The sequence below is a fragment of the Mobula hypostoma genome, chromosome 4 (assembly GCF_963921235.1).
Source record: "Mobula hypostoma chromosome 4, sMobHyp1.1, whole genome shotgun sequence".
NCBI classification, from domain to species: domain Eukaryota; kingdom Metazoa; phylum Chordata; class Chondrichthyes; order Myliobatiformes; family Myliobatidae; genus Mobula; species Mobula hypostoma.
The window spans coordinates 16,890,423-16,914,135 of record NC_086100.1 but is presented as its reverse complement, the minus strand read 5'-3'; the positions used below and the strand labels follow the sequence as shown (position 1 = coordinate 16,914,135).

The following is a 23,713-nucleotide window of genomic DNA, read 5'->3' as shown; positions in this document are numbered from 1 at the left end:
ACACCACCACCCATGTAAACAATTAACCTAATAACCCAAACCTCTTTGGAATGTGGGCAGAAACCGGAGCATCCGGAGGAATCCCACACAGTCCCAGGGAGAATGTACAAGCTCCTTACTGACAGTAGCAGGAATTGAACCGGGGTTGCTGATCTTGTAGTAGTGTTACACTAACTGCTATGCTACCGCGCCGACTGATTTGGATCAGTCTCCATCACACAGACTGAACTCAGCAACTTTTAACAAAAAGGTATTGCTCTTCAGTCACAGCTGTCCATTCTTGTCACCGTCTGTCTACCACATCCCCCCCTTGTCCCCTCCCACTCCCACCATTGTCCATGTTTTCCTCTGCACCCCAGATTCCTGATGAAAGTTGGTTTCCTCTTTCACTCTCCCAAAGGAATCAGTGTGTTAGTCATGGGTTACCACTCACTGAATGTGTTCACCTCTGCTCATCGACTCAATAACCACCCGTTTGTCTACTTCTAAGTCTTTCATTTGATGTGATACTCTTCTCATTCGATTTCACTTTATAGAGCTTAATACTTCATATCTCATAACATAGGTCAAGCTTATCTTCAACGTGCTGTAGATACAGAAGAATGATACTATTTAAGCAGCAGTTGGATTTTGGATTGGAGTCAGTCTCCATGACTATCAGTTACTTCCATAAGACCTTAGACCATAAGGCATAGGAGCAGAATTAGGAAGCACTAGGAGCAGAATACTTCCTTAGGATGATGAGAAAAATTGGCATGACCATATTGACCCTCACCAATATTTATCGAAGCACCACAGAAAGCATCTTATCTGGATGCCTCATAGTTTGCTATGGGAACTACTGTGCCCAGGACCACAAGAAACTGAAGAGAGTTGAGGGCCCAGCTCACTTCGCGGTCTACACTTCTCACTGCATTCATTAAGCAGGCAACATGATCAAAGACCCCCAACCACCCTGGACATTCCCTGTTCACCCCTCTTTCCATTGGCAGTACATATAGGCATCCGTTAGTCTCATGAGACCATGGATTTGCGCCTTGGAAGGTTTCCAGGGCACAGGCCTGGGCAAGGTTGTATGGAAGACCAGCAGTTGCCCAAGCTGCAAGTCTCCCTTCTCTATGCCACCGATGTTGTCCAAGAACCCTTATAGCCTCGCACTGGTGTCATCGCAGAGCAGTGTATGGCTCAAGGACACACATTCTGCCTCCGTCAAGGCTCGAACTGTAAAGGCATCCATTAGTCTTGTGACACCATGGATCCGCGCCTGGAAAGTCTTCACTCTCCAGGGCGCAGGCCTGGACAAGGTTGTATGGAAGACCGACAGTTGCCCATGCTGCAAGTCTCCCCTCTCCATGACACCGATGTTGTCCAAGGGAAGGGCAAGGGCCGATACAGCTTGGCACCAGTGTCGTCGCAGAGCAATGTGTGATTAAGTGCCTTGCTCAAGGACACAACACGCTGCCTCGGCTGGGGCTTGAACTAGCAACCTTCAGGTCACTAGTCAAATGCCTTAACCACTTGGCCACGCGCCAACACTTGGCAGTACATACAAAAGCCTCAAAGCACACTCCACCAGGCTTAAGAACAACTTCTATCCCGCGTGTTATCAGACATTTGAAGGAGCCTCTTGAACAATAAGATGGACTTTTGTCCTCACAAGCCACCTTATCATGGCCTTAGACCATAACAGATCAGAAGACATGGGAGCAGAATTAGACCATTTAGCCTACAGAGCCTGCTTCACCATACAATCATGCTGATTTATTATCCCCCTCAACCTCTTTGTACTGCTTTCTCCTCGTAACCTTTAACACCCTTACTAATCAAAAACCTGTCAATCTCTACATTAAGTATACCCAATGACTTGTCCTCCATAGCCACCCACAGACCCACCACCCTCAGGCTAAAGAAATTTCTCCTCAATCTCTGTCCTAAAGGGACAACCTTGTACCTCATTGTCTACCTGCACTGCACTCTCTCTGTAAATAACACGATATTCTACATTCTGGTATTGTTTTTCCCTGTATTACTTCAATGTATCAATGTGGTGAACTGGATGACATGCAGAACAAAGTTTTTCACTGTACCTTTAGATTTAAACAGTGATCAGGATGGCACAGCTGTAAGCAAATCCTTACTACAAATGGTATGAGTGTGAGACAGAAAGGTTCACGGTTTCAGAGCTTGATCCAAACGGAGCTTGCCAATGTTTAACATTTTTTTTCTAAATCCTCGGACGCAGCCTGAATGACTAAGTATTTCTAACACTTCCTGCCAGCACTGACTACTAAAAGATCTGAAATGGTAGGTGAGGAATCAAGAATAGGTTGAATTGATTTTTTTCAATCCACAGACTGATTCTTCTGATTTCCTTTTTACGTCTTCTTTCTTGCAGACTCTGTGGGGTAGTAAAGCACGTTGTCAATCCTTCAGAATGCTCCTCTCCTGAAAGGTGCATCCTGGCCTACCTGTACGACCTTTACGTATCCTGCAGCCACCTAAGAAGCAAGTTTGGTGATCTTTTCAGGTGAATAACAACGCTTCCTTAACACCTGGCAATGGCACCCTTTTTTTTCTGGGCTGCAGAAGCATTACTTTGGTTAATTTTTAACTAACTCTCAGCATAGGATTGCAAGTTCAAAGAACTTAATAAAATAGTCACAAACACAAGATATTCTTCAGATAACACACATCATCTCCAGCATCTGCAGAATTCATTGTGTTTACATTCTGCAGATGCTGGAGATACAAAGTAATGCATACAAAATGCTGGAAGAACTCAACAGGTCAGGGAGCATCCAAGGAAATGAATAAACAATGGATACTTCAGGCCAGGACTCTCCATCAGGAAGGGAAGGAAGGGAGAAGAAGACGGAATAAGAGGGTGGGGGAGAGGAAGGAGTACAAGCCAAAAGGTGATAGATGAAGTCAGGTGGGTAGGGGAGGAGGAGTGAAGTAAGAAGCTGGGAGGTGATAGGTGGAAAAAGCAAAGGGCTAAAGAAGAAATAATCTGATAGGAGAGGAGAGCGGATCACGAGGGAAAGGGAAGGAGGACTGGCACCAGCAGACGGTGATAGGCAGGTGAGGAAAAGAGGTGAGGTAAGAGGGGAGCCAGAGTGGGAAGTGGAATAAGAGGGAACGGGGGTGTGGGAAATTAGAGAAATAATCACAACCATTGTCTGGTCATTAGTATACTTCCTTATTCTGATGCTATTGCAAACAGAATCTTGTTGTAAATGATTCCAGTTGTAAGTTATTGAAATATAATTGATATTAATAACCTGTGTAATATCTGAGCTGTGCTTGGTGATTATGGACAGAGGTGTGAGAGATTTCAGTCATTACCTGAAAGGTTTACTTTGAGGTTCAGCATGATAACCGGCTGCTCCATTCTTTTCAAACAATTCCAGTTGATTGAGTTGTGCTTACCGAAGTGTATCTCTAAATAAAATAAAACCTAAGATCTCTCAGTCTGTCAGTATGGGTTCCGATTTGAAGTTCAACCCCGTCCCAGTGAGGAAAATGATAATACCATGGGCCATAACTTCAAGGTGATTTAAGGAAAATATTCACCGTCCTTTGACAAAATAGATTCCTCCTCATCTCAGTTCTTAAGGAAGTATCATGAGCAGGTTTTGGGCCCTTTATCTAAGAAAGGATGAGCTGGCATTGGAGAGGGTCCAGTGGAGATTCACAGGAATGAATGAAATGGCTCTGGGCCCGTACTTGCTGCAATGTAGAAGAATGAGGAGTCTCACTGAAAACTATCGAATATTGAAATGTCCAGATAGAGTGGACATGGAGAGGATGTTTCCTATGGTGGGGCAAAGCCTCAGAGTAGCTTTAGGAAAAAGATGAAGAGGAATCTCTTTAGCCAAAGGGTGGTGAATCTGTGACACAGACGGCTGCGATGGCCAAGTCATCGTGTATATTTATTGATAGGTTCTTGATTAGTAAGTAAAGTAAAGGCATCCGTTAGTCTTGCGAGAACATGGATCTGCGCCTGGAAAGTCTTCACTCTCCAGGGCACAGGCCTGGGCAAGGTTGTATGGAAGACCAGCAGTTGCCCATGCTGCATGTCTCCCCTCTCCACGACACCAATGTTGTCCAAGGGAAGGGCATTAGGACCCATACAGCTTGGCACCAGTGTCGTCGCAGAGCAATGTGTGATTAAGTGCCTCGCTCAAGGACACAACACGTTCCCTCGGCTGGGACTCGAACTCACGACCTTCAGGTCGCTAGTCCAATGCCTTAACCACTTGGCCACACGCCCACACGATTAGTAAAGGTGTCAAAGGTTTTGGGGAGAAAGCAGGAATGGGGTTGAGGGGGATAATCAGCCATGGTGGAATGGCGGAGCAGACTGGAAGGGTCGAACGGCCTGATTCGGTTCCTATGTCCTGTGGTCTTATGGCCTTGAATTGGTGTTCAGGCATGAAAGAACTTTGTGGCAAAAGATAAACCTTTTCTGTTCATACCATGAGTAGACAAAATCTGATTTCTCATTTCTGATTCTGAAGCTCTTTTGCGAACTGTCCAGGTCAAGATTGGCTTCACTTTCTGTTTGATAGCTTGGTGACAGCACATAGATATTTTTGTTTGTGTTATGCAAAGTTTAAGCGCCTCCCAAAGATAGAAATCAGAGAGAGATGTTCTCACTCCACACTTACCATCCAGGCTTTCTGTCTTATCCGGTTACCTTCTATTCCTGTAACTTGTTTGGGTTAAAACATCGACACCTTTTTCGACTTGTCTAACTTTTAAATTAATGCCCTTGAGGTTTCGGTAGTGATCCAACCGCATGAACTGCTGAGTTCCACAGTGATGAACGAATGGCAGTATTTCCTCATCGAGATGCTATGAGACTTGGATCACCTTTTGCCCACCACATCTCTCAGCCCCTCTTTAAACTGATATCATCTAACATGGACTGCGACCACATCGGGGTCACTGAAACAACCAGAGGGATCATTTGACAACCATCAGTTTGAAATAAAAACACTTGGGAAATGATCCTTGAGTATTTGAAAATGGGAGGAAAGTAAACCAGATCGGGTTCCTTCCCTGCAGGGATTTTAATTGCTGCATTTGCTGAAATGAAAATATTAACCTTGGCACAAATTATTTATTTGTATTTATTTAGAGATCCAGCACAGTAACATGCCCTTCCGGCCCAATAATCCTGCGTCACCCAATTGTATCCATGTGACCAATTAACCTACTAACCCTTATGTCTTTGGAATATGGGAGGAAATTGGAGCATACAAAGGAAACCAGCAAGGTCAGTGGGGAGAGCATACAAACTCCTTATAGACAGTAACGGTAATTGAACCCGGGTTGCTGGCACTGTAATAGTGTTATGCTAACCCCTACTCTGCTGTGCTATTCCTTGTCATAAACATTATATTGACTTTTGCAGTGATATTGTTAAAGTGCCTGGTAATTCAGCAGATTTTGCCATAAGGCATGGCAGAAACTAAAGGGACCCTGATTTTTTTCACACAGAGAATGGTGAGTGTATGGAATGAGCTGCCAAAGGAGCTGGTCAAAGCAGGCACAATTGCAATGTTTAAAGAGCATCTGTACGGGTACAGGGATAGGAAAGTTTCAAAAAGCAGGCAAATGGTGGACAACTTGCTCTTCCTAGACAAGTTGGGCCGAAGGGCTTGTTTCCATGTGGTGCAACTATGAAGCTAATTGAAATTATTTGTCTTAAAGAGATTGGCTTTATTTGTCACATATACAGTACAGTACAAAAGCCTTAGGCACAGTAGATTTTTTATATGGTTTCACAGAGCCCTGATCTCATCATCATTGTGGCTGTCTGGAATTACCTGGAGAGACAGAAGCAAGCAAGACAGCCAAAGTCTGCAGAAGAACCATGGCAAATTTTCCAAGATGCTTGGAATAACCTACCTGCTTATTTTCTCATAGAACTGCACAACAGTGTACTTAAGAGTACTGATGGAGTTCTAAGGGCAAAGGGTGGTCCACCAAATATTGATCTGATTTAGTTTATTGCTCTTTATCATCATTTTTTGATGTTTAAAAACTCTTCATTATTTTTGAAAGCATCTTCTCTTTACAGAATTTTTACGTGTGCCTAAGACTTTTGCACAGTACTGTACATTGAAGCATACGGTGAAATATGTCAATGACCAAGACAATCTGAGGACGTGCTGCGGCTCCAGCGTAGCTTGCACACAACCTACTAACCCGTACGTCTTTGGAATGTGTGGGGAAACCAGAACACCCGGAGGAAACCCATGTGCTCATGGGGAGAACGTACAAACTCCTCACAGGCAGCAGTGGGAAATTGAACCCAGGTTGCTGGTACAGCAAACCGTGACACTAACCACAATGCTACCTTGCAATGATTAAGCTTCTGAGCACTTATTAAGAGCAAAAGCACCCGGGCAATAAAAATGATACAAAAAAATTGCTGAGCTTTAAAGTAGTGTAAATGGTTGATTCTAGTTCCACCATTGTAATGCTGCTTTTCAACCTCAATGGTAAACAGTATTTACCTGAAATAGCTCGGTTGCCTGTTGGAAGGACTTTGATGGTCTTCAGGCAGTTGCAGAGTCGTAAACTTTTAGCCCCAGTTGTGAGGAAGCTCATTGGCAGAGCAGTTAGAGTAGCTGCCTGTCAACTCTGAAACTCCAGATAGCCATGTCTAGCTTAGACCCTGTATGCTTTCTGTCTGGAGCTTGCAAGTTCTCCCTGTGACTGCATGAGTTTCCAACAGTGCTCCAGGTTCCTCCCAAACTTCTGACTTTGTGGGTCAGCAGTTTAATTAGCCACTCTAATTTGCCCTTTCTGTAGGTATATGATGGAATTTCGGAGGAGCTGATGGGAATAAGGGCAGAATTTTAAAAATGGGTTTAATGTAAATAGACGCAGTGCACCCTTAGTTATATTTTTTGTTTTATTATTTAGAGGTACAGCGCAGTAAAAGGTACTTCCACCCCAGTGAGCCCGCTCCACCCAATTAACCAAGTGAACAATTAACTTACAAATCTGTATTCATAGAAACATAGAAAACCTACAGCACAATACAGGTCCTTCGGCTCACAAAGCTGTGCCAAACATGTCCTTACCTGAGAAATTACCCATAGCCCTCTATTTTTCTGAGCTCCATGTACCTATCCAGGAGTCTCTTAAAAGACCCTATCGTATCCACCTCCACCACCGTCGCCGGCAGCCCCTTCCATGCACTCACCAGTCTCTGCGTAAAAAACTTACCCCGACATCTCTGTGCTCACCTTTGGAAGGTGGAGGAAACAGAAGCACCCGGAGGAAACCCACACACTCAGCGGGAGAACATACAAACTCCTTACAGACAGCAGCAGAATCGATCCTCGGTCACTGGCTCTGTAATAGTGTTACCCTAACCACGACACCACTTGCTACCCACGTAACTATGTTGTAATGGAATAGGTCACCAGACTAACGTATCGATTATGCAAAGGCTGCATTCCTAGAAAACACAGCTTCCTCTTCACTACTGAATCCCATGAAACGTCGACTGTACTCTTTTCCGTAGATGCTGCATGACCTGCTGAGTTCCTCCAGCATTTTGTGTGCGTTGCTTGGACTTCCAGCATCTGCAGATTTTCTTTTGTTTGTTTTAACAGGCAATTATTTGTTACAGGAAGATTTCCTCTCGACAGTAATATCCCAATTTGTACTTGGTCTATAGGCAAAGAAATTATAATTGTAGGCAAAAGAGAAGGGCTTGTTGTTTTAATTAAGAAGCGGATGTTACATTGATTGGTAATTGTACAGGTTTCTATAGTAGAGACTGCTGAGTCAGTTTCTAAAATCAGTCCCTTAAGTGGCCTCCTGCTGTGAACTAGCAGCCTACAATCATTGTACCTGGTAAACTTTTTCAGTTCTCCCTGTTCATTTTGTGCTCATTCATTCCCACACAAAATTGTTCAGAGGGTATCTCTATTCTTTGTCTAAAATTTGGCAGTAGTTCCATCAGGGAAAATTTTCATTAACACAACTGCCATGACGTGGGCTACAACATACTGTTTACATGCTATATGACTCGATGAAGTTTTTGCTTTTTCACAATTTGAATGTAATGAGATGTGTTTTCTTATTCTCAGTAGCGCCTGTTCAAAGGTTAAGCAAACGATTTACAGCAATGTGCAGCCCTCCAACTCCAACCTGCTCTGGGACCCCGACTTCATGCTGGATTTCATTGAAAATCCGTCTGCCCATAATGTCAATTACTCGATGCTGGGGAAGATTCTGAGTGACAACGCGGCCAACCGTTACAGCTTTGTCTGCAATGCCCTGATGAACGTATGCATGGGACACCAGGACACAGATAGGTAGAATCGCCTAGTGCAGTTGAATCTTGTGAAGAGGGAAGTGAATGGTATCACTGGGGAACATGTTCATCCTCTCTCTCTAATTACTTCTCTCTGTTAAAGGCCATTCAGATGCTACACATGGAAAAAATTTGGTGTTCCACAATTGTAAAAGTCCTTATTGTTATTACAGAAATTGGTGGGTGGGGGAGCAGGGTTAAATTCTGGGGAGCCCTTGCAAAATGTAGCTGGACAATATTGCTTCAGTCTTGTTCCCGAAGCCTCTGTGGTTGACTTGATATCAGCCGCTTTTGCGGAGAACATTTGATACTCTAATAACAACAGAATGTGCAGGCCAGCCAAATCTTAGGAGAGAGAAAAAACAGAATTAATGATTCAGGTCTGAGATACTTTGTCATAAGAACATAAGAAATAGGAGCAGGAGTAGACCATCTGGCCCATTCAATAAGATCATGGCTGATCTGGCCATGGACCAATCTCCACCTACCTACCTTTTCCCCATAACCCTTAATTCCTGGACTATACAAAAATCTATCCAACCTTGTCTTATATATACTGAGGTAGCCTCCACTGCTTCATTGGACAGAGTATTCCACAGATTCACCACCATCTGGGAAAAGCGGTTGCTCCTCATCTCCGTCCTAAATCTACTCCCCCAAATCTTGAGGCTGTGTCCCCTAGTTTTAGTCTCACCTACCAGTGGAAATAACTTCCCTGCCTCCATCTTGTTTATCCCTTTCATAATGTTATGTTTCTATAATATCATTAGGAGATATTGTCATTAGGAAGAAAGAGAAAATATCCATAACTTATTTGGTCTCCAAAATCAGAGATGTTTTCTTTATTCTAACCAATTTCTGAAAATTTCACTGTCACTGAAAACTGACTCTTTCTCTTTTCAGAGAGACCCTTGTCCTGCCAAGTGCTTGAGTCTTTTTCTGTTAGAGACATAGACTCATAGAACACTACAGAACAGAAACAAGCCCTTCAGCCCATTTGGCTCATGCAGAACCATTATTCTGCCTAGTCCCATTGTCCTATACCCAACCCATAGCCCTCCATATCCTTGCCATCTACATATGTACCTATCAAAATTTCTTCTAAATGTTGAAATCAAACTAGCACCCACCATTTCTGCTGGCTGCTCATTCCACACACTCATCACTCTCTGAGAGAAGTAGTCTCCCCTCATGTTCTCCTTAAAAATTTCACCTTTCACCCTTAACCCTTGATCTCCAGTTCCAGTTCCATCCAACTTCAATGGGGAAAAAACCTGCCTGTCTATACCCCTTATGTTTTGTTTCAGATTTCCACCATTTGCAGCTTTTGTTTGATTTTCATTTGACCTTGTAACTTTGGAATCACATCTTCTCTGAGAATTTGCCTAATACTCTAATGTTCACATCACACAGTACACTCAGTGACCACTTTATTAGGTACAGGTGGTACCTAATACCTGATACCACCATGTTCATAATCTTCTGCTGCTGTAGTTTATTCACCTCAATGCTTAATGTGTTGTGCATTCAGAGATGCTCTTCTGCACACCACTGTTGTAACATGTAGTAATTTAAATTATTGTCTCCAACCTGTTGAATTAAACCAGTTTGGCCATTCTCTTCTGACCTCTGTCATTAACAAGCTGGTTTTTCCCACAATACTGACACTCACTATATATATATTTTTTGTTTTCCACACTATTCCCTGTAAACTCGAGAGACTGCTGTACATGAAAATCCCTGGAGATCAGTAGTTTCAGAGATACGCAAACCATCTACCTGACACCAACAATGATTCCACAGTAAAAGTCACTTAGATCACATTTCTTTCCCATTCTGATGTTTGGTCTGAACAACAACTGGACTTCTTGACTTCGTCTGTATGCTTTTATGCATTGAGTTGCTCCACATGACTGATTAGATATTTGCATTAATGAGCTGGTGATTGGGATTACTGATAGGTGGTAAGAGGTGAGAAGTGTTTTATCTGTTGGATGTTTTAGTGCTTTTGTTCATGGTCACCCGTGAAACTGAATAAAAATGTAGATGCTGGAATCTGAAATAAAAGGGAGAATGCTGGGAAAACTCAGCAAGTCAGATACATCTGTGGAATGAGAAACCAAGTTAGCGCTTTAGTTCAGAGACTATAAGACCATAAAACCATAAAACGTAGGAGCAGAATTAGGCCATTTGGCCCATCGAGTCTGCTCCAGCATTTTCCTTCTCAGCCCCAATCTCCTACCTTCTCCTGTATCCCTTCATGTCCTGACTAATCAAGAACATAGCAACCTCTGGCTTAAACATACCAAGTGACTTGGCCTCCACAGCTGTCTGTGGCAACAAATTCCACAGAATTACCACTCGCTGGCTAAAGAAATTTCTCCTCATCTCCATTCTAAAAGGCTGTCCCCTCTACTCTGAGTCTGCATCCTCTGGTTTTAGACTTCCCCACTGTAGGAAACATCCTCTCCACATTCACCCTATCAAGGTCTTTCAATATTCATTAGGTTTCAATGAACTCACCCTCATTCCTCTGATTTCCAGTGAGTACAGGCCCTGAGCCATCAAGTACTCCTCATATGACAAGCCTTTTAATCCCAGAATCATTTCTGTAAAATGATTATTTAAGTCCAGGAATGAAAGACAAAAGAAAATTTAATGTTGAATTACAAAGAAGGTGATATAATTCAGAAATGTAATTTTGAATTCTAAGAGGGTAAAGGGAAGGACGTGTAGGATGAAGCTCCAGATGAGGAGCTAAAGAGCCAGCTGTCCATTTCCTCCACAGATTCTACCTGACCTGCTGAATTCCTCCAGTTTCTTTGTGTGTTGCTATAGGATAAGGCTGACAGGGTGAGATTAATTTGAATGGGCAGTGAGTAGAGCCTGTCAGACTGACAACACTACATAACAGTGTAAGAGAAACATAGTCACCCATTAACCTATTAACTAGTGAATATAAACCTAATTAACTCAATCTGATTTGTTACATCAATCCCATCATCTCAGGATTTAATCTGGTGAACCTGTAGTGAACTCTCTCCATAGCTTGAAAACCCTTCCTCCTGTAAGGAGACTATTTGCACCTGTAAAGTCTTTGTATATGTTTGTATATGGACCGATAGGCTATTACCATTTTGCTTCATTATTAATCGTCTACCTCCTTGTGTGACTCTATTAAGTATTTTTGAGGTAGGCACTGATAACAATGCAAGATAAAAAGGGTTAGCTCCATATTTTAAGGGGAGAAATAAATCTCAGGTTGTCTGAGTGAAGATATCTCTTCTCAATGACTCTAATGACCTGTTTTGCTGTTTTGCAGAATTAATGACATCGCAAATCTTTGTGCAGAGCTGACGGCTTGCTGCACTGTCCTCAGCTCTGAATGGCTTGGTGTTCTAAAGGCTCTTTGCTGCTCATCGAACCATGTCTGGGGATTCAATGATCTTCTCTGCAGTGTGGATGTAAGCTCACAGTGTGCTCATTTCTCTGCTCACCACTAGCATTCTCCTGAGGGGAAGATGACCATGTCCAGTAGTTATGACTAGATTAAGAACATAGAATATAGAACAGTACCAGCCCTTTGGGCCACACCTGTGTGCTAACCCTTTAATTGACTCTAGGTTAATCTAACCCTTCCTTCCTACATAGCACTCTACTTTTCTATCATACGCGTATCTATCTAACAGTTTCTTAAATGCCCCTAATATATCTGCCTAATGAGTCTGTTAGGGCTATCTACTGCATTCAGTGCTCCTGGTGCGGACTCCTCTACATCGATGAGACCGAGTTGAGCATTGTCACGCAACAAGCAGGATTTCCCATTGACGAAACATTTTAATTCCACTTCCCATTCCTATTCCAATATGTTGGTCCATGCAATACACATCAAAGTTGCTGGTGAACGCAGCAGGCCAGGCAGCATCTCTAGGAAGAGGTACAGTTGACGTTTCAGGCCGAGACCCTTCGTCAGGACTAACTGAAGGAAGAGTTAGTAAGAGATTTGAAACTGGGAGGGGGAGGGGGAGATCCAAAACTCTTCTTCAGTTAGTCCTGACGAAGGGTCTCGGCCTGAAACGTCGACTGTACCTCTTCCTAGAGATGCTGCCTGGCCTGCTGCATTCACCAGCAACTTTGATGTGTGTTGCTTGAATTTCCAGCATCTGCAGAATTCCTGTTATGTTGGTCCATGGCCTCCCCTACTGCCATGATGGGGCCATTCTCAGGTTGGAGGAGCAACACCTCATATTCGTTCTATGCCATGAACATTAATCTTGCTAACTTCTAGTAATTTCTTTCCTCTCTCCCCTTCTCATTTTCCATTCCACATTTTGGTTACCCTCTCACCCCTTTTCTTCTCCTCCCCTTTCCATCACCTCCTTTTGGTTGTCCTCCTCCTTCCCATTTTTCCATGGTCCAATCAATTCTCCTATCGGATTCCTCCTTCTTCAGCCCTTTACCTTTTCCTCCTATCACCTTACAGCTTCTCACTTCACCTCCCCTTTGCCCACTGACCTACCATCCCCCTCACCTGGTTTCACCTATCACCTTCTCGCTTGTACTCGTTCCCATCCTCCACCTTCTTATTCTGGCTTCCTCGCCCTTGCTTGCCAGTCCTAAGGAAGGGTCTTGGCTTGAAATGTCAGCTTTTCCTTCCTCTCTATAGAAGCTGACTGACTTGTTGAGTTCTTCCATCATTTTTTGTGCTACTCTGGATTTCCAGCATCTGAAGAGTCCCTTGTGTTTATAATGTATCTGCCTCCGCCATCACTTCCAGTGAGGTGTTCATGCACTCATCCAAAAACTTGCGCAGCAACTTTGAGTGATCTATGTACATGGACCCCAAGATCCTTTTGTTCCTTCACACTGTCAGGATTCTTGCTATTAACCTTGTATTCTGCCTTCAAATTCAACCTTCCACAATGAACCATTTCATGATTTTCTGGGTTGAACTCCGTCTGCCATTTCTCAGCCTAGTTCCACATCCTGTCAATGTCCCGTTGTTACCTACAGCAAACCTCCCCACTATCCACAACTCCACCAGCCTTCCTGTCATCGGCAAAATTATTAACTCACTCTTCCATTTCCTCATCCAATTCACTTGTAAAAGTCACAAAGAGCAGGGGTCCCAGTACAGATCCCTGCAGAACACTGCTGTTCACTGACTTCTGGGCAGAATACACTCCATCTCTTACCACTCTCTGCTTCAATGGGCAAGCCAATTCTGAACCACACAATTAGAGAATAGAATTGTTTCACTGCTAATTGTCCACATGCTATGTTGGTGCCGGAATGTGTGGTGACATTTGTGGACTGCCACCAGCACAATCCTTAACACAAATGACACACTTAGAGTATTGTGAGCTGTTTGCAGCCCCTTGTCTAAGAAAGGATGTGCTGGCATTGGAGAGGGTCCAGAAGAGATTGACAAGAATTATCCCAGGAATGAAAGCATTTGATGGCTCTGGGCCTGTTCTCTCTAGAGTCTAGAAGAATTAAGGGGTAGATCTCATTGAAATCTATCAAATACCGAAAAGCCTAGATAGAGTGGATTTGGACATGATATTTCCTACAGTGGGTGAGTCCAGGATCAGAAGGCACAGCCCTAGAATGGAAGGACATCCCTTTAGAACAGAAATGAGGAAGAATTTTGTGTTTGAGTGAGAACCCCTTAATCTTGTGACTCTGACTCTGGGGCCCTATGTAGAGCTGTACTGCATGGAAAAAAAGGGTCGTTTGGCCTCGATGTCTATGCCAAACATGCTGTCAAACTGAACTAATCACTTCTGCCTACACATGATCGATCTCCCTCCATTCCATGCATCCTGAATGTCGCTATTGTAACTGCTTCCACGCAACCCCTGGCAGAGCATTCCAGGCACCCAGTGCTCTCTGTGTACAGACTTGCTCTTACATTTCCTTTTAAACTTTTTCCTTCTTAACTTAAATCTGTACCCTCTAATATTTGACTTTCTACCCTGGGAAAATATTCTAGCTATCTACCCTATCTATGCCTCTCATTATTGTACAAACCCCATTTCTAGAAAAGTTGGGATATTTTCCAAAATGCAATACAAACAAAAATCTGTGATATGTTAATTCACATGAACCTTTATTTAACTGACAAAAGTACAAAGTAAAGATTTTCAATAGTTTTACTGACCAACTTAATTGTATTTTGTAAATATACACAAATTTAGAATTTGATGGCTGTAACACACTCAACAAAAGTTGGGACAGACCCCTTTGTGCCAAAATTCGTGAGAGAATTGTTAGTCAGTTCAAAAGGAACATTTCTCAACGTAAGATTGCAGAGAATTTAGGTCTTTCAACATCTACAGTACATAATATTGTGAAAAGATTCAGAGAATTCAGAGACATCTCAGTGCGTAAAGGGCAAGGTCGGAAACCACTGTTGAATGCGCGTGATCTTCGAGCCCTCAGGCGGCACTGCCTAAGAAACTGTCATGCTACTGTGACAATTATAGCAACCTGGGCTCGGGAGTACTTCGCAAAACCATTGTCACTCAACACAGTCCGTCACTGCATCCAGAAATGCAACTTGAAACTGTATTATGCAAGGAGGAAGCCATACATCAACTCTATGCAGAAACGCCGGCGAGTTCTCTAGGCCCGAGCTCATCTCAGATGGACCGAAAGACCGTGGAATCGTGTGCTGTGGTCAGATGAGTCCCCATTTCAGCTAGTTTTCAGAAAAAACGGGCATTGAGTTCTCCGTGCCAAAGATGAAAATGACCATCCAGATTGTCGAAAGGTGCAAAAGCCAGCATCTGTGATGATATGGGGTGCATCAGTGCCCACAGCATGGGTGAGTTGCATGTATGTGAAGGTACCATTGACTCTGAGGCGTATATTAGGATTTTAGAGAGACTTATGTTGACGTCAAGGCGTCAAGGCGACATCTCTTCCCGGGACGTCCATGCTTATTTCAGCAGGACAATGCCAGACCATATTCTGCACGGGCTACAACAGTGTGGCTTTGTAGACACAGAGTGCGTGTGCTTGACTGGCCTGCTGCCAGTCCAGATCTATCTCCTATTGACAATGTATGGTGCATCATGAAGAGGAGAATCAGACAACGGAGACCACGGACTGTTGAGCAGCTGAAGTCTTATATCAAGCAAGAATGGACAAAATTTCCAATTGCAGATCTACTACAATTAGTATCCTCAGTTCCAAAATGATTAAAAAGTGTTACTAAAAGGAAAGGTGATATAACACAATGGTAAACATGCCTCTGTCCCAACTTTTGTTGAGTGTATTGCAGCCATCAAATTCTAAATTTGTGTATGTTTACAAAATACAATTAAGTTGGTCAGTAAAACTATTGAAAATCTTTTCTTTGTACTTTTGTCAGTTAAATAAGGGTTCACATGAATTAACATATCACGGATTTTTGTTTTTATTGCATCTTGGAATATCCCAACTTTTCTGGAAATGGGGTTTGTATATACCTCTACTTCCTAAATGCATCAAGTGAACCTGCCACAACCACTTCCCCTGATATATATATATATATATATATCAGGGGAAGTGGTTGTGGCAGGAGCATCATTTTCTCATACACACACACACACACACATATATATATATATATATATATATATATCACCCGCTGTGAGAAAATGATGCTCCTAACGTTCTTATTAAACCTTTCATCTCTGAAAGGCATTGAAAGATTTCATTCACAGTCTGAAGTAGAAATTCCATGAGGATTGTGGGGAGGGTTGATGGCCAGTAGTTTCTCTGCTTGCCTGTAGGTGCTACCACAGCCACTGTACCTCAATAGAACTAGTGAGGACTAGAATATAGAAGCAGGGATGTAATGCTGAGGCTTTATAAGGAATTGGTCAGACCACACCTGGAGTATGGTGAGCAATTCTGGGCCTCTTGTCTAAGAAAGAATATGCTGGCATTGGAGATCATCCAGAGGATGTTCACGAGAATGATCCCTTAAATGAAAGGGTTAATGCATGAGGAACTTTTGGTGGTTCTGGGCCTGTACTCGCTAGAGTCAGGAGAATGAGGGAGTATCTCACTGATACTTATCGAATATTGAAAGGCCTACATAGAGTGGGCGTAGAAAAGATATTTCCTTTAGTGGGGCACCAGAAGAAACAGCGTCAGAAGAGAGGTACATCCATTTAGAACAGAGATGAGGAGGAATGTCTTAAGCAAGAGGGCAGTGACTCTATGGAATTCATTGCCACAGATGGCTGTGGAGGCGAAGTCACTAGGTATATTTAATGTGGAGCTCGATAGATTCTTGTTTTGTAAGGATGTCAAAGGTTACGGGGAGAAGGCAGGAGAATGGGATTGAGAGGGATAATAAATTAGCCGTGACAGAATGGCAGAGAAGACTTGATGGGCCAAATGGCCTAATTCTTCTCCTATATCTTATGGTCTTCATAAGAATTCCATTAACTGTAACGTAATTCGGTGTGTGGAGGAAAGGACCATAATAGCTTTGGGAATTGTAAGTGTGCTTAATGTGGCGAAGCCAGATGTCTTTTCAAGAAGTGGGGAGAGGGTTCCTGTGCCTGATGGCCTCGTATGGATGAGGTGGAGTTCTGTGAATTAGGATGCTTCACTGGGAAGGCAGATGGAAGGGGCATACACGCCAGCATAGTGGTTAGCACAGCATTTTACAATGTCAGCTGTAAGATCGGGGTTCGATTCCTGCCCTGTCTGTAAGGTGTTTGTACATTCTCCCCGTGAGCGCTTGGGTTTCTTCTTACATTCCAAAGATGTGTGGTCAGGGTTAGTAAGCACAGTGACACTTACGGGCTGCTTCCAGAACAATACTCGCTGATCTGGTTTGAAGCAATCAATGCATTTCACCATTTATTCCGAAGTATGTATGATAAATAGTCTCCCTTTAATCTCATTTCTTGTCCATTCTTTTCCCTTGTCACATCCAGTGGAAGCATTACTGTAGTTTAATATTTTGCTAGTTGATAAGTGGTGTAGGTAGACAAAATTAATGAGAGTTATTGATAACTGAGAAAGCATTCCACAATGGCAAAGCTGTTTTAGACCAGAGGGCATAGTTTAAAGTTGAGGAGTAAGAAGCTCAGAGAAGATCTGAGAAAGAGCTCTTTTTTCACCCAAAGAATCACTAAAATCTGGATTGCACTGCCTGAACTGGTAATGCAGACAAAAGCACCCATAATTAAGATGCATCTGGCTAATCACTTGCATCTAGTGGGATGTGGACGGACTGCTAGCAGCTGAGATTTGTTTCGATAGGTACTTGGTGGTTGGCATCCACATGGTAGGCCAAAAGGGTCTGTGTCTGCACTGAAGGACAGAATGATAACTTTTGCAAATCTCTGACTTGCTGCTTATTGTAATTTTTCCCAAGGTCAGCGACTTGTCATTCCATGATTCCTTGGCGACGTTCATTGCTATTCTAATCGCTCGCCAGTGCTTCCCGCTGGAGGATATGGTTCAGCATGTGGCACTTCCTTCTCTTCTGGCAGCTGGTGAGTGTGTCCCATTTCAGGCTCCCTCCCATAATCCCACATACTCAGCAAGGACAGTGAAGGAGAGCTTGGAAAGTGGGAAAAGTCTTCAATGCGGCGAAGTATAAGATTTGCACAATAAAGCTCCTATTCCACTCCAATACTTGAGTAAAAATTCCTATGAATGGTGCTGATGAATCCCAGCCCAAAACATTGACTATTTTCCTCTCCGTGGTTACTGCCTAACTTGTTGAATTCCTCCAGAACTTTTTTGTATTACTCTGGATTCCCAGCATGTGCAGAATCTCTTGTGATAATAAGAATTCGCATGATTCCTAATCATTCCTGGACCATAAGACCAGAAGACACAGGGGCAGAATTAGGCCATTCAATCCATCAAGTCTGCTCCACCATTCCATCATAGCTGATTTATTATCCCTCTCAACCCCTTTCTCCTGCCTTCTCTCTGGAACCTTTGATGCCCTGACTAATCAAGAATCTATCATCCTCCGCTTTAATTATACCCAAAGTCTTGGCCTCTGCAACCATCTGGAGCAATGAATTCCACAGGTTCGCCTCCCCCTAAAGAAATTCCTGCTTATCTCTATTCTAAAGGGACATCCTTCCATTTTGGGACTGTGCCCTCTCGTCCTAGACTCCTCCACTGGAGGAAATATCCTCCCCACATCTACTCTTAACTAGTCAGTCGGCCCGAAATGTCGACTGTACCTCTTCCTATAGATGCTGCCTGGCCTGCTGCGTTCATCAGCATTTTTCTTGTGTGTTGCTTTGGTTCAATATTGAATAGGTTTCAATGAGATCCCCCTCTCATTCTTCTGAACTTCATCGAGTGTAGGCCCCGAGCCATCAAATGCTTCTCATACTTTAACCCGTTCATTCCTGAGATAATTCTCGAAAACCTGCTCTGGACCATCTTTAATGCCAAAAATACCCTTTCTAAGATAAGGGGCCCAAAGCTGCTCAGAATATTCCATTGCTCTCCACATAGACTGGCTGACCAACTGAGTTCCTACTGCAGTGTATTTTCTGTGCCAGATTCCAGTATCTGGTGTCCCTATATTAATTCCTCTTTTGCTCATTGTGTTTGGCGTCCCTGCATCCCATTCTCTTTCTTCCTCTACATTTCTAATCCTGCTAAGACATCTGCAGGCAGGGTCAATCTCCTGACCTATATTGGTGAGATAGAACATCCCAAGCCGCTTCCCTTTCATGGTCTGGTCTATTTTCCTTAATTCACACAGTGGTGGCATTAAAAATAAGCCCAACGTACACGCAGTGTCCACTTTATTAGGTACCTCATATACCTAATAAAGAGGCCACTGAATGTGTGTTTCTGGGCTTCTGCTGTTTCAAGATTTGATGCGTTGTGTGTTCAGAGATGCCCTTCTGCACACCACTGGTGTAATGCAATGTTATCTGAGTTACTGTCTCCTTCTTGTCAGCTTGAAACAGTCTGTCCATTCTCCTCTGACCTCTCTCATTAACAAGATGTTTTCACCCACAGAACTGCCGCTCACTGGTCAACATGCTTTGATGTATTGAGTTGCTGCCACATGATTGGCTGATTAGATGTTTGCATTAATGGGCAGGTGTACCTAATAAAGTGGGCACTGAGTGTATATTGCTTATTTCTAATTGACCTTAAACCAGGTGACCATCTCAAAAATTGAATGACAGTCAACCACGTTAGCAAATATTTGATCTGGGGGTGGGGGGGAATAGGGATGGTTTGGCTTCTTCCCTAAACAGTGTTGATGAAATTAATACATTTTCATTTAGATATGCCTTCGATTGACTGAGGATAATAGTCACAGAACACTACAGCACAGAAATAGGTCCTTCGGTCCATCTAGTCCATGCCAGCCTGGTCCCATCTACCTGCACCTGGACCATAACCCTCAAGCCCTCTCTCATCCATACTATGATAAACTCCTTGGTGTTACAGAGGGACCTTGCGGTTTAAGTCTATGACACCCTGAAAGTGGCTGCATAATTTGACAGGTGGTTAAGAAATTGTAGAACATATAGAACATAGAACAGTACAGCACAGTACAGGTCCTTAGGCCCACAATGTTGTGCTGACCCTTAAACCCTGCCTCCCATATAACCCCCCACCTTAAATTCCTCCATATACCTGTTCAGTAGTCTCTTAAATTTCACCAGTGTATCTGCCTCCACCACTGACTCAAGCAGTGCATTCCACACACTAACCACTCTCTGAGTAAAAAACCTTCCTCTAATATCCCCCTTGAACTTCCCACCCCTTACCTTAAAGCCGTGTCCTCTTGTATTGAGCAGTCGTGTCCTGGGGAAGAGGCGCTGGCTGTCCACTCTATCTATTCCTCTTATTATCATGTATACCTCTTATCATGTCTCCTTTCATCCTCCTTCTCTCCAAAGAGTAAAGCCCTAGATCCCTTAATCTCTGATCATAATCCATACTCTCTAAACCAGGCAGCATCTTGGTAAATCTCCTCTGTACCCTTTCCAATGCTTCCACATCCTTCCTATAGTGAGGCGACCAGAACTGGACACAGCACTCCAAGTGTGGCCTATCTAGAGTTTTATAGAGCTGCATCATTACCCCGCAACTCTTAAACTCTATCCCTCGACTTATGAAAGCTAACACTCCATAAGCTTTCTTAACTACCCTATCAATTGTACAGCATGCCTGCTTTTATTGGTCAAGGCATTGAGTATAAGGTTTGGGAATTTATGTTGTATTCAGTGATTTGCAACAGTTAAAACATTATACACTCAGTGGCCACTTTATTAGGTACACCCTGTACACCTGCTCGTTAATGTAAATATCTAATCAGCCGACCATGTGGCAGCATCTCTGCATAAGAGCATGTAGACGTGGTCAAGAGGCTCCATTGTTGTTCTGACCAAACATCAGAATGGGGAAGAAATGTGAACTAGGTGACTTCCCTCGCGGAATGAGTATTGGTGCCTGACGGGTGGTTTCAATATCTCAGAACGGCTGATCTCCTGGAATTGTCGTGCACAGCAGTCTAGAGTTTACAGAGAAAGATACAAAAAGCAAATAGACATCCAGTGAGTGGCAGTTCTGTGAGAGAAAAGACCTTGTTAATGAGAGAGGTCAGAAGAAATGGTCAGACTGGTTCAAGCTGACAGGAAAGCAACAGTAACTCAACCACACATTACAACAGTGGTGTGCAGAAGAGCATCTCTGAATGCACAACACCTCAAACCTTGAAGTGGAAGGGCTACAGCAGCAGAAGACCGTAAGCATACACTCAGTGGCCACTTTATTAGATACTGGTACAGTAGGTACCTAATAAAATGTCCACCTGCTGTATAACTCTGGTACGGCCACACCTGGGGGATTACATTCATTTCTGATTGCCCCGTTACAGGAAGGATGTTGAAAGTATGGAGGCTTTGGAGAAGCTGCAGAAGAGGTTCACCTGGATGCTGCCTGGTTTAGAAGGCATGTGACATAAGGGCATATTGGACAAACTTGGGGTGTTTTCTCCGCAGCTGTAGATGATGAAGGGAAGACCTGATAGAAGCTTATAAAATTATGACGGGCGTAGACAGAGTAGAAAGATGGGATCTTTCTCCCAGGGCCAAAATGTCTAATACCAGAGTTACCCTAAGTTGAAAATTTCAGGTTCAAGTTCAATTTATTGTCATTCAACCATACACATGTGTTGCCAAATGAAACAATGTTCCTTCGGACCAAAGTGCACAACACAGTGCATATAACTCACACACAACACTTAAAGTAACGCTACTTCATGCAGCAAGGCAATGAAGGCAGTCCATTTACTGTACTAGGTATCTGCACCGATTTTGTTCAGTTACAGTCAATTAAAAGAACACAGCAGCATACGCTGGATGAATTCCTCCTTTGATAACTATTAGGAACGAATACACAGCTTTACAGTACTATAGTAGTATTGGTAGTGTTCTAACTTGTTATGTATTTCATTTAAATACACATTTTGTGACTCACTTAAATGGTAGTTTGCCATTTTTATAGCTTTTTAACAACTGTATTTCCATGAAACCTTGGCTAATTGGGGCAGCTTCTTAATTGGGCGAAAATGTACTTGTCCCAATGTGTCCCAATTAACCAGATTCTAGTGTACTTGGAAATACTTCTGTGATGTGGTGTATCTTGCAATAAGAGAAATTCCCATTGAATATCTTAAAACAAACTGAAAAATACTTTCTGTGCATCGAGACAACATTCCTAGTTACCATATGAAATGCTCAAAAAAAGCGACTAATGTTCTGAGTGTTGAAAATCATTGAATGCAGCCTCAAAGGAACTATATCGAATACATCCAAGTTTCTTTTATATAGGATTCCAGAGAGTTGATACATATTGTGTCATCAGTTTAAACTTGGTATAGATCTAATCCCCAAAGCAAATTTTATACATTTCCTAGTCACAATAGCGTGTAACTTTGAAGGGAATCTGCAGTTATCTCCCAGGAATGGCAGCAGAAAAAGGAGGTTCCCATTATTGCGCAGAACTGAAAGTTTATTTAAAGAATCAGCACAGTACAGGCCATTTCAGCCCAATGAGCCTCTGCTGCCAATTATACCCAGTTAATCAATTAACTGTATGCCTTTAGGATGTGGGAGGAAACAGGAAAAACTAAAGGTCACGGGGAAAATATACAAATGCCTTACAACCGGGGCGGGAATTGAACCTGGCTTGCTCGCACTCTAAGGCGTTACACTGACCCCTATGCTATCTTGTCGCCCATTAAGAATTTTACTCCTAATACTCACCATTACAAAAAATAATCCAGATTGTTCCCTGTTCATAAAGTGAACATAACCCATGCTAGGTAGTGGAAGCACTAATGAGGAGATGGTTGAATACTGTAGTCAGGGAGATGGTAAGAACCATGCCAATGGAAATGCACATACAGTACTTCCCTGTGTATTAATGCATGATCACTGGTGGTGTTGTGAAGAGATTGAAAGAGTTTCTGAGAAACTACTGCATGTAGCAAACGCTTTGCAATGTTGCGCTCCGGGTGAGGAAAACTGAGCCCAATGAGAAAAAGTAAAATCTAGGAGGTGGGATTCTTCCCTTCTCTTCACCTTCCCATCATCTCCCTCTGGTGTCCTTCTTCCCTTCCTTGCTCTCATGGTCCACTGTCCTCTCCTATAAGATTCTTCAGCCCTTTACCTCTACCACCTATTCCTCCCAGTTTTTTACTTCATCCCCTCCTCCTGCCCCACCTGCCTTCCTTCCTCACTTGGTCTCACCTATCACCTGCCAGCTTGTAGTCCTCCTCTCCCCACACTTTCTTATCCTCGCTTCTTCCCCCTTCCTTTTCAGTCGTCATGATGAAGGGTTTCCACTTCAAATGTCGACTGTTCATTCACCTGCTTAGATGCTGTCTGACTTGCTGAGCTCCCAAACTTCCTAATGCGTTACTCTAGTTGTATCCTTGGGATCAGACAGAACAGCTGGAGTTTGTGTACAGTGACAGACTTGGCTCTGAAAATACCTTGAGGCTTGCCAGGCAGAACATTTTTCCAAGATCATTGATTGTTATTTGAATAAAAAGAAAATACACACCAAGGAGTTATTGAGGGAGGAAAGTTGAGAGAATTACAAAGCACAAGAAAATCTACGGATGCTGGAGATCCAAAGCAACAAGTTGAGAGAGTTGCCTTAATCCAGACCATTGATCCAGAGACATAATGGGGAGTCTCACCATGGTAACTGGTGATCATAAACAAAGAGATTCTGCAGATGCTGGAAATCCAGATTAACACGGAGTCCTGATGAAGGGTCCTGGTGTCAACTGTTTATGGCCTCCTGACCTGATTTTCTCCAGCATTTTGTGTGTATTACTGTGGCAACTGG

General features: G+C 43.1%; 1 protein-coding gene across 2 annotated transcripts in view; it reads left to right on the top strand.

Moving 5' to 3' along the window:
* Positions 1-23,713, top strand: part of LOC134345137 (mediator of RNA polymerase II transcription subunit 12-like protein) — a 709,294-nt gene that overhangs the window by 510,498 nt on the left and 175,083 nt on the right. The window contains exons 21-24 of one of the 2 annotated variants that reach the window (XM_063045338.1): positions 2,396-2,527; positions 8,121-8,345; positions 11,667-11,808; positions 17,730-17,850. In XM_063045338.1, coding sequence (XP_062901408.1) covers positions 2,396-2,527; positions 8,121-8,345; positions 11,667-11,808; positions 17,730-17,850 — 620 coding nt within the window. Of the gene's footprint in view, positions 1-2,395; positions 2,528-8,117; positions 8,346-11,666; positions 11,809-17,729; positions 17,851-23,713 lie in introns of both variants that reach the window. The other variant, XM_063045337.1, reaches the window with a different exon arrangement.